The sequence below is a fragment of the Lampris incognitus genome, chromosome 4 (assembly GCF_029633865.1).
Source record: "Lampris incognitus isolate fLamInc1 chromosome 4, fLamInc1.hap2, whole genome shotgun sequence".
Taxonomy (NCBI): Eukaryota; Metazoa; Chordata; class Actinopteri; order Lampriformes; family Lampridae; genus Lampris; species Lampris incognitus.
Window position 1 is genome coordinate 20438940 of NC_079214.1, and position 11954 is coordinate 20450893.

An 11954-nucleotide genomic window follows, 5' to 3' on the forward strand; every position below is an offset into this window, starting at 1 on the left:
GTGTCCATGGCAGGCAGGCAGCATCGTAATTAATCTGTCAAGACAAAATTAACCCCATCTCAACACCCGTTTACATTTGACACCGGCGTTATTAGCCAGTGTAACCGGTTATTTTCTTGCCCGGTGCGGGATTCGATATGGAGTGTACTACACCACAAGGCGACATCACTAACCGCTCGGCTTAAGGGTCAGACCCGTTAACTAGGGACTAATGTGTCTTATTAGTAGTTTACACCAGTATCCAATCTGTGATGCTCTGGGGCGCGTGAAAACCTCAGCACATTTCTTCACACAAACTGCATGCACTGTGTTTAACGATGGCCACTATAAGAAACAAGCGTATGCAATTAATGATTTAACCATTTATTTAGATTTTATTACATTCGCGAGATAAACGGAAAGTGTGACAACCGAACAACTTGATTCTACAACGTCTAAAAGAACGAAGAAAAACTGAATTCACTGCGCCACAAGATCTTTGATCGAGCTTGCTGCCCAAACAAAATATTACAAACATCAATACAAATACTATATGCTATGTTTCTTCCTCCACGTGTACAACTGAAACTCTGGATACATGATAAACAAGAACAGACATTTCACATGACAAACAAATTACAAAAGTACAAACAAAGTCAATTTACTTAAACATTGATTTAAGTTATGGCTTGATTTAACATGTTCATGTTCATGTGCAGTGCATTTTCCCATAAAGTGCAAATTCTGCTAAGACAAATTTCAACTTAAACAGTGAATTTCAATTACCCCTTTTTATTACAGTGTATAGACAAAACAGTAAAAATTAGCTAATTCAAAGCCAAGTTTGTGCTACCTCGTACAGATTGTCCTTTCCAGTTGGAGAGGTCAGTGGAGTTGCACAAATGCAAGGCTTCATGTCTATTGTAGCCGTAGAAAGGAGAAAGCCATACAACTCCAATGTAGGTATAAGGCAGAGTGGGGAGATGGTCAAGGCGGTGTCATATATTGCACATCTCCGTAAGAGTCTGATCCAGCATCTGCTTTATTCTCAGGTTCTCTCCTTTAGCAAGTGACAGCTTATCTGTTAATATAGCACTGTCAGTTAGGACCATTAAAAAAAAAAACAGGCAACAACAAGTAGTATAGACTCATGGACAGACAAAGCTTTAGCAGTGTACAGTAAAACAAATCACAAACCATAAGTGATTTGAGATTGAATGCACAGTATACAAGGACAACGGCAAGTGTGGACTTTGTGCAAGTCATTATTCATTTGGTATGCATACATTTTAACCCTACTATACACTCTAAACCAATGTCACAATAATTAGGCTACAAATCATTCCATTTAACAATTCATTTCGTACGCAGAGAATCTGATCACCTTACCAAATCAGGTGACCTAAGCTATATCAAGAGCTGTAGTTGAGACCATCAGTTTGGTTCAAGTCAACCAAAGAACTGGCCTAGCTGTATCAGTGTCTACAACTGGAGCTTTGTATCACACTGGCTCTTGAATCGACGGACCCACTTCAAACCACTAGTGACCAGATAACTGAATGTAGGTTCAAAGGGTTCATGACGTACTCATCTGAAGCCCCCATCCTCGAATTCACAGCCCCAGTACCTCTACACTTTCTCGCATTTCACTACTCACCAATGCACCCCCCGCCCCCTTCAACAGAAGCCAACAAAATACACTGAGTTCTCTCTAATGCTTCCTCTGCTTTTAGTTTGTCAGGAGGTTTGGGCTGAATCTGTAGGTCTAGATTTCCTCTACTATATGCCCTATCTATTGTGATTTTATATATTGTTGACAAATGAAACATATACATATAAAATATTTAAATCTCACGAAATTTCGTTTTCAATAATGACCAAAATTGATAAACTGTCAAATATTGTCATTAATAATTACTTGATCCCAACCTAATAGGATTGATTACAAGAAAGTTCATCTGGCAATTCTCAATTTAATTGGGACCAGTTCGTCTTTGGTTGGCTGTATTATCAACTACAATACAGATCAAAGACACGTGCAGGGCTGAAAAAACACTGAATCTGGTAATGTCAAACACACACTATATATATATAAATAATGCAACCCCTGACAAAAAAGCAGGTACTCCATTAAATACATACTTCATCTTTTTGTAGCCTGAGTCATTGAAACCCTTTTTTTTTTTAGTTTGAGCATGCAGTACATAACATGTATTTTTTATTTCTTTGCTAAATTGTTTGGAGACTTTAACCAGTACAGTAGCCTATATTGTAGGTCAAACAGTCAACAACCCTGCGGTCATTTGTATTTCAGCATGAAGATGGAAGCATAAAAAGAGCTCATAGTGGTTTACGCATCATTTAAGGCTACTCTCAGTTCATTGGTCAGAAGTCGGTTTTTCTCAAGCTGCTTGTATAGATGGTCTTGACAGTCAGTAAGCAGATAAGAGAGATGGGAAAGAGAACAAGAGAATGTTAGTACAGAAGCAAGCAAGTGTTATTTTCCCCACCAAAAACATGATCAGATGTGAACTGTTTGCTTTATGAAAATAAACTATATCAGCCTAATTACTAAAGGAATAATTCACTGTGGCATACAATTTCATCTTCTTGGGATACGTCAGAGAAAGTATGAAGCATTACCAAAATAAGCTCCACTACATGAAGAATTGTGTCTTCTTGTTGCGCAACAAAACTGGAGTGCTGCAACATGTTATTTTCCATGTTCTTTGTGCCAATTTTTGTCTGTCAGAGGATTTACATTGAAATAAACTCAATGGTGGTGGCCATTACATATCCATGAGCAGCCAATCTCACAGGTTATCTATTTATGGACTTTGAAAAGTGACAGAATAACAAAAGTGAAATTTTTCTCAGATTTATACTACTCATGTGGTAGTGTTCCCACAATCCCTCCTAGATGTTTTTGACACTAAATCAGATTGATTGCGTTGGAGAATTTTTTTTCCCCTGAAATTTCTTTGTGACACCACCACTCCTCCTGGCTAAGAGTAGGAAGTATGCTACTCTGCTAAACTCGCTATTGACATAAGCAATGTAATGGAAAACAGCACTTATAATTACAAACCAATTCAAATGGTTGAATAAACTGGCCACTAAAGCAGAAGACTGCTCATTCCATCAGATAATGAGAAATTTCAAACAGAATTATTTTTTCCTTTTGTATTTCTCCCCAATTGTACTTAGCTAATTATCCCAATCTTCCGAGCCATCCCAGTCACTGCTCCACCCCCTCTGCCGATCCGGGGAGGGCTGCACCCTACCACATGCCTCCACCGATACATGTGGAGTCGCCAGCTGCTTCTTTTCACCTGACAGTGAAGAGTTTCGCCAGGGGGACATAGCGCGTGGGAGGATCATGCTATTCCCCCCAGTTCCCCCTCCTGCCCAAACAGGCGCCCTGACAGACCAGAGGAGGCGCTAGTGCAGCGACCAGGACACATACCTACATCCAGCTTCCCACAGGCAGACACGGACAACTGTGTCTGTAGGGACACCCGACTAAGCCGGAGGTAACGCAGGGATTCGAATTGGTGATCCCCGTGTTGGTAGGTGACGGAATAGACCGCCACGCCACCCGGACACCCTTTCAAACAGAATTCCAAAAGATAACCGAGCAAGAAGCCATTTTGGGATTTCGTACTTTGAAGACAGATTATAGATCATAGCTACAGCACCCTAGTACCACTGATGCACAAAAAACCCGGTTCTTTCCGACAGAAGATGGAACATATTAAGTGAAAGAGGAGCTTTAGAGTTTATTCAAAAGCTACTCAAAATAAATTAAAACAGAAGACAGACAAAATGGGGGGGGGGGCAAATAGAAATGAAAGGTCACAAGAGAAAGGGAAAGGCTGACATAGGTGGAAGAATTTATTTTACAGAGAGCGAAAAAAAGGCTAAAAGTTCTGTACAAGAGATGCGCTAATGGATGACAGCAGCAATTGCCCAACATGAAGCAGTGGCATGGACCGACAGAGATGCAGTGGCAAGAGGAAACAAAAAGTTGAGCAACGCTGCACGAGAGAGTGAGATGATGCCGCTCAGCCAGCGGGTGGCGTCGGGGATGAAGGGGCGTAAATGGTTTAGCTGTGAAGAGGAAAGAAGGGAAAACAGAAAAATATTGGAAGGAGAAAGGAAGGGCGGACACAGGATAAACAATAATGCAGAATGAAAGAAAAATATTACAACCAAAGGGAGTGCAGAATGGAGGCAGGGAAGCAATAGAAAATAAGGTAGAAACTGATGCAGAAATGAGGGTACGTCCTAAACAGGTTGTGTGATGGGAAATTTCAAAGAAAAACAAAAGCTGCAACAAAATAACGTTTATAAGTTCTATGAGCTCTAGATTGAGGAAGGTAAACAGCTACAAAACACCATTAACCAACAAAAGTAGGAAATTTTATGATAAAAATAAGCCGCCTAAAATGGATTAAGCGCTAATGAAATCACTGAATTCAGACATGCGGTGGGGGGCACTATGGTGAGTATAAGGGTTGAGGGGCAAAAGGCACAGCAGACACAAGCAAGCGGTAAATTACATGGAAGTCATGTCGTTGAGGGCGTGGTCGAGCTCCTCGCTGATGGCCTTGTACTTCAGTTTCTGGGCATACAGCTCATCTATTCACATGAGCGGAGGAGGTGAGGAATTGTGGCGCGGGAGTGAAAGGAGTGGCAGGAGAAAAATCAGTGAAAACAAAGAGGAGAAAGGAAACCAAATGAAAAACAAAAGAATGCAATAACTGTACTCCAAAAAGGAAAAAGTAGAACACGGAGGCCGAAAAACAACAGGACAGAAATAGGAAGGACGCATGCAACAGCTGCTGATGTGCTGCGAAATTCCTAAGGAGTCACCAAGAAATCGCACATGTGTTTCATGTTCACGTTTCATGACTCTTTACTACTCCTTGGGACGGTTTGTCCTTGTGCGGTTACTGCACCAGAATGCCACACATCAGGGTGAGAAATGTTGTTGTCAACTTTAATGATATATTAGGCCTCTGTGGAACACTACCCTTGGATAGTCCCCCCCTCCCCCCAACATCTAGAACTAACTGTAGATATTTGTCCTGGAGACTATTTCAACACCCTGCTGACTGGGTAAATAAAATTATACTGCACTGGTCACAAAACAGGCCATTTGTTGTCCTTTGTCAGTAAACACATGAAATATAGTAAAAAGAAGAAATTTAAGATGAGAACTGAGATGCAAGCACCTAGTTGGCCTGATAGTGTTTTTATTTTTGCACATAAGAAAAGTCTTATTCTAAAGTAGCAGTTGCTATGCACCTTAAATTGCATTCCAAATATATGAAGAGTAACCACCGGTCTTAGACCTACAATGCTTAAAACTAGTGTCTTTGTAAAAAAGCAAGTGAAAAAGACTCTTACCCTCCAGGTCATCGATGGTCTTTTCAAGCTTGGCGACTGATCTCTCAGCAAACTCAGCACGTGTCTCAGCCTGAGGAGGAAAAACAGAGAAAACAAGTGTTTTCCATCATTATATTAAAGAGACCTAACATTTAAAAGGGATTTTTGGCCCCAAGATTCCTTTCCAGCCTAGGCTACCTAATATCCCAAAACGCAAAAATATTAAATACATCTGTAGAAATTTAAAAAGCTACGAAGTTCTGTGAACAATAACAGCTATGATTAAGGGCCCTTGTAAGTCATTTTTCTTATTATACTTGGTTCAAATGACAAGTTCACATTTATCAATCCCTCCAATTCAAAGAAAGCTAGAATTAAAGATGTGCAAAAGACAATAAAATTACATACAAGCTTTTTTTTTTAAAATATCGGTGTACCAGGGGTGATTTATGAACACTTCTTGAATGAACTCACCTCCTTCAATTTATCGGTCAGGACTTTGATCTCCTCCTCATATTTGTCCTCCTTCTGTGAATACTGTAATCACATGAAAATCCCATGTTAGACAATGGTCACTATTGACAGTAAATGCATGAAAGATGGTTTTAATGCAAAAAAAAACAACCTTTGCTGTTCGATTAACAAATTTCATTTTATTTCAGTCAGACATCCCCCACCTTCTCTGCTTGGGCCTCAAGAGACTTGAGGTTGTTGGTCACGGTTTTCAGCTCCTCCTCAAGCTCAGAGCATTTGCTGGTGTTTTAGATGGAGTTGAATGGGAATATTGGCAGGTGACAAGATCAGGGATGGAAAAACAGTGACAGGAGACAATTTCATGAGGGTTTGTTGAAACTGTCAGTAAAATGCTTGCCACTGTGTATTTTAACCATCTTATACATCCTGAAATTTGCGGAAGTTCCACAATACACAAGTTACCAAAGTGACATTAATTTACAAAGTGTTTAATATTTTGGCTTTCCTAAAAATGACTAGTAAATATCAGGAGCAGTTGCAGAGTGGTAGTGATTGAAACCGTACAACACTCACACAACCTTCTCCCTCCCCAGATTTGTGCATTCAAAAAACACAGGAACCAGCTAGTTGAGTGAGACTTGGTTTGTACTCAGTCTTCAGAGAACTACACAGTGATCACCACAAACCGACACCTACCAAAAGCATTTGAAAATGGCTGGGACTATGCTGGGCATTTGCTACCTCCTATTTCTATTTTCTTGCGCATTTTGATTTGTTGTGTCCATTAATGTCACTGACCAAAAGGTCAAGATTCAAGTAAAATGGCACACAAGCACCTTTGTGGTATTGACTTGGAGAAACAACAGCAAGGGAAAGGAAGGAATGACTCGGCACAGGAAATGTCTTACCCCTCAGACAACTCAGCGCGCTCCTCTGTACGTTCCAGATCACTCTCAATGATCACCAGCTTACGGGCAACCTGAGAGACAGCACAAGGACCCACACAAGCGCTACATCAATACATGATCAGACACAACATTTATATCATTCCACATTATATATGGGTGTTTGGACTATAATATTGTTCACTTGAGCCTAAAAGACAACTCATGGCTCTAAGAGGGCTCATCACCAAATATAAACAAAAAAACCTGAGGCCACATGCACATTAACACAATTGTGTTACTTTTCACACTTGCCAGTTTGCACCCCTGTGAAGATCACACCTAACGCTCCCCAAAAGGGGTGTAATATTAATATGGGAGCTGCAACTTCAACTTCAGAATGAATCAGAGGTGACCCCAGACGGTCTACTTTTGAAAAACAGGTGATCTTCAGTGACTCCTATCGGCATCATTGCACAAAGTGTGAGTAACAGCTGAGGAACTCGCCTCTTCATATTTGCGGTCTGCCTCCTCAGCGATGTGTTTGGCCTCCTTCAGCTGGATCTCTTGCAGCTCCATCTTCTCCTCATCCTTCATGGCCCTGTTCTCAATGACCTTCATGCCTCTGGAGAGAGGGGGGGAAATGGAGGGAGGGGGCACATGAGTCAAAGAAACTTCTACAGGCAAACAATCACCACAGCCACCCAATATGATTAGTGGTAGTACTGGTAGTAGTAGTGGCCCTTTTTAAGACTGACTTCAAATCAGTAGTCTGCCTTGTAAATTCCCTGGTAAGGATTAGGATTAGAGAAGGGGGGCAGGGAAACCACTCTTCATATGGAATACAAAGGCAAATACCCTAAACACATGGTGTTGTTGCCAAGGTGTTCATATGGCTGTCTTGCATGGGGAATATAGTGTTGTCATTTACAAGTGTACAGTAATATCATGAGGACAAGTTGGTCCTTTGACACGTTTGCATTGTAACATAGACGGCATCATTGTGTGCGATTGTTGTATAAGTGGCAGTGAGTGGTCCTGTGTGTACAAGTTGGTACAGATTGGCACAAAAACCCATGGTTAGGAGTGCCGATACATTAAGCAGTTAGCCATACTGAGAAAAAAAAAAACATTGTACAACATTTCAAATGCAAGTACCCATCAAAATGGCTTGGGCTGAATTGAAAGAATTAGGGGTGAGGGTATAGCACAACTGGGATTTCTTTTGCAGTTATGTGCCCACCTCTCACTCTCATCAGCAGCCTTCTCAGCCTCCTCCAGCTTTGTCAGAGCTGTGGCCAGACGCTCCTGAGCGCGATCCAACTCCTCCTCAACCAGCTGGATACGTCTGTTCAGGGAAGCCACATCACCCTCAGCCTGGGGGAACGCACCAGAAAGACACCATAGTTAACCTGAGCAATTAAGGGCAACACCTTTCCACCTGTACATTTACATGTTGTATACCTTTTTAAACTGCCTGCAAATGTGTATTGGAAAAAAGAAGGTGACGTCAGAGGGTTTTTCCTTTAGCAAGTGGGAAAGTCTGAATATGGGCTCTGATGTTTTATCAAGTGATGTTTCAACCAAAAACACCACACTGGTCGAAAAAACACGGGAGCCCTTATCCAGTGTGCAAATAATGCCTGCAATACCCCCCCCCCCCCCCATATCCAGTACCAGCTCCAATGAGGTTGGGATGTGCCCACGACTATATTTTCATTTCAAACCCCTTGGAAGATAATCATAATATAAGCACTGATGGAAAATGTGGGAGAGAGAGAAAAAAACCCATTCTTGGTCAAATATCAATGCCAAACGTATCACTCGTATTTTAAATGGCGTTTAATTCACTCAGGATGCTCGGGAAAAACTGATATTTTGGCATTAGAGTCGACCCATCCTCAGCAACGCAGTGTAGTAGATGGGCAGGTATATCGTGATGATGACACCGCAGTAATCTACACCGTGTGTTCGTTTGGGACGCTGACGCGCCTGGTTGGGTGGCGCCCATTCATCAAAACCAGCATAGAGGCGCGTCAATCAGAGTAAACCCCCCGGGGGGGGGGGGGTAAAAATTTAACAAAAAAAAAAAAACATCTCACATCTATCGTGTTCATATTCTAACCATTTACAATTGCCGATTCTGGGCCTAGCAGCCAAGCTTCTTGACCAGATTTGCACTAATACTGTCGGCAGCCTAAGGACTAATTGCCTTAAATCATTAATGAGGGCTTACGGATTCCCTCGCCCTCCTCTCTTGAGACAGCTCTCGGTGGAGACTCGATGCCCGGTCCTCTGCCGCGTCGGCCTGCTCCTGCAGCGATTTGATTTTCTTCTTGACAGCTTCCAGTGAAGTTCCGCTGGCCATCTCTTTCTTCTCTATCGTGCGTTCTGCTCGCCGTCTACCTCTTCCGTTTTGATTCCCTTCTTTCCTTCTTTCTCCTCTCGCTTGTTCGCAGCTTCGCGACCGGGATGCAGCGCGTTTGATCCTTAATGCCTTTAATCAACCGCTGATGAGGATGGGACGTGCCACCAGACACCGGAAGTAGCCGCACCGAGTTCATACATAATAAATAAATACATCTAAAAAAAATCCCTCTCATTTACAGCATACAACACTAATAACAGCCATTCTACATGTACTTTGAATTGCATTTTATTTTGCATTTTTTTCCACATTTGTTTTGTGATTCAATAAACCACGTGGTTATAATTGATCGATTAAGGCTGTCGTCCCCTACTGGTGAGAATGGTGAAGCACATTGCACCTGGTCCTCAAAAGTACGCTTATTTGTTGCTTCGCTCGTGAGTCACTCTTCGCAGTAACGATGTTAATAAACATGTGCAAATGTGAAACGTGAATGTTGAAACTTGTCCCTTACTTTGTATACAATGTATTTTTCTCCTGTTTTGTATATTATGAATAACTGATATGACAACAAAAATGTTTTTATCACCATTATTATTATTATTATTTGTAGTAGTCGTCATAGACGTAGGCCTATTGTTGTAGTTTCTTATTAGTAGTGGTATTACTATTGATGCTGTAGTTCCCTTAGGCTCTAAATGAGCATTATGGACCAATCGGTTGGCCTAATCCTAAAAATTCAGTTTAGGCAAAACATATAATTTTATCTGGCATGACCGACGGCAAAGTGTCAGTTGAAACCGACATGTGACTGTCCGGACACATTTCAAAGTGTCTGTAAAACGCTTGACTGAAACTCTACACTGGCCCTTATAGTTTCACCCAATTGGCTGTGGAAACGCATCGCTAAGCCAGTGAGACGTGACGTTACCTTATACAGCACATAAGCCAAATTTAGCTAACTATACCCTTATCCTATGTAGTCCATCGTGTGCCTTACACAATTTCCTAACCTTATCGACCACGTGCTTTGTGACTGTTGTGATATTTTGTGAACTGACACACAGTGGTCCAAGATCAAGACCATCATTATTTCCCGTGCCTGTTCTTCAATAATAAATCCCTATAGCTGTTTGCGGATCGCCCCCCCCCCCCCAATATACTCACATCTGTGGCTTTCTTCTCAGCGAGCTCCAGTTTCTCCTGGGCATCCTTAAGGGCCTCGGAGTACTTGTCCAACTCATCTTCAGTTGCCTTCAGTTTCTTCTGCAGTGCCACCAGGTCATCTTCAAGCTGGTGGAAGAACAACAGTGTTTATTGAGTCATGGACGCCATGGGGACATGACGGTGCTCATGGGCACGTAAGAACAGAGAGCACTCAGTGACATGAGAAGAGACAAAGCACCAAGTTAAGCACACTCATGCAGGGCAGTAGTCAGCCTATACTGTAAGGTATGGGTCTCTTTTTCACACACAGTGAGTTTTTCAAACTCTAAGCACAGAATATGTGAACCAGGCTACATAGGCCTATTCTTTACAGTACACCATTAACTTGCAATTTAGTGGAAGGATTGCCAAGTAATGTATACCGCAAGCTTAAAAATATCCCATGGTAATAACTATTCGCTTATTTTGTTGCTAAAGTTCTTGGCCTCATTCCGTTTTATAGCCAAGCCATGCTTCCCTGCTTCTGCAGTTCACTATTTGGTGAGGTATGGAAATATTTGGTCCCAATCTAAATTTGTGCAACACACATCATAAGGTGCATGTAACATTAACAGAAGAGAAGATTATTATTTCACAATAAACGATGTGAAATCCCAACGGTATTACTTTTTACCCAATGAACAGTTTCGGAGTCCAAATATAAAGGATAGTATATATGACTCCGAAAGAAGAAAAAACAAGTAAGAGTGTGACAAAGCATTTTAATCTGAATTATTCCCTCACCCCTCCGATTATATTTCTAATCCGTAAAGAGAGGGAGGACGCCCTGTCTATCAGAGCCGCCCAGGTGCAGCACTTGGTTCATGCGCTGTGCCAAATGGCACCGCTGCGTAAAGGCAGACGCTTAGGGACGGACGCCCACCTGTTTGCTTCTGTCCTCTGCTGCCTTCTTGTCTCCCTCCGCCTGCTCTGCTCTGTCCAAGGCATTCTCCTTGTCCAGTTTGAGCATCTGCATCTTCTTCTTGATGGCATCCATGGCTGCTTTAAGCGAACGAACGAACGGAACGGAACTGAGCGAGAAGGAGAAGGAGCTTCGAGCGTCTACGCCACACTGGAGGCCAAGCTGGAGTGCAAACTGGCGCCGGCTGTGGGGACTCAAATATGTACTTTAGGATGTACAGAATCCCATTGGATGCCCAATGCTTTTTTGGAAAGTCCAGCTGCTCGCCCATGCGGGCTTTCTCTTTTTTGATTCGTTCTTGGAAGACATTTGACCGCGTGTATGACTATACAAGGGGGGGGGGCATATGGGCGTCAAAACACGCAACCCCCCCCCCTCTCCCCTCATCCACCCATCCCATCAACACGCACTGCTCCTATTTCTAACGCCCTTACAGACAGGCATCAAGCAGAGGCTCGGGACTCACCGGATAATAATGAACTCATTGTCACCGCGCGTGGGCAAACTTAGCACTTCATTCTCAATTCATAAAACATTATCAAGCGATTTATCCTTCCAGTTATCAAGAAATCCTTGTTCTTTTATAAACCTACACCGGTGAATTCCCCCCCCTCCCCCGACACACACACACGGTCCAAGGAAATATGGCGTTCCGGGTGTGCGAAATGTGGATGACCTTTGAGCCCCTATAAAGAAGCAAACATTTATCATAAGGGGTGCCCCAAAAATT

The 11954-nt window shown here is 42.3% G+C and overlaps 1 protein-coding gene across 4 annotated transcripts; it reads right to left on the reverse strand.

The window, feature by feature from the left end:
- Positions 1-389: 389 nt before the first annotated feature.
- LOC130111373 (tropomyosin alpha-1 chain-like) lies at positions 390-11344 on the reverse strand. Of its 4 annotated transcripts, XM_056278545.1 has the most exons (10): positions 11186-11344; positions 10264-10389; positions 7972-8105; positions 7236-7353; positions 6753-6823; positions 6048-6123; positions 5845-5907; positions 5392-5461; positions 4542-4620; positions 3859-4089 (listed from the first exon to the last, which is right to left on the reverse strand). In XM_056278545.1, the coding sequence occupies exons 1-10, from the start codon at positions 11297-11299 to the stop codon at positions 4086-4088; spliced, it is 855 nt and encodes a 284-aa protein (XP_056134520.1). In that variant the 5' UTR covers positions 11300-11344; the 3' UTR covers positions 3859-4085. The 4 variants fall into 4 exon arrangements, with proteins under 4 accessions (XP_056134519.1, XP_056134521.1, XP_056134520.1 ...); XM_056278544.1 differs by lacking the exons at positions 3859-4089; positions 4542-4620 and adding an exon at positions 390-1060; XM_056278546.1 differs by lacking the exons at positions 3859-4089; positions 4542-4620; positions 10264-10389; positions 11186-11344 and adding exons at positions 390-1060; positions 8965-9241.
- Between the last annotated feature and the right edge of the window lie 610 nt (positions 11345-11954).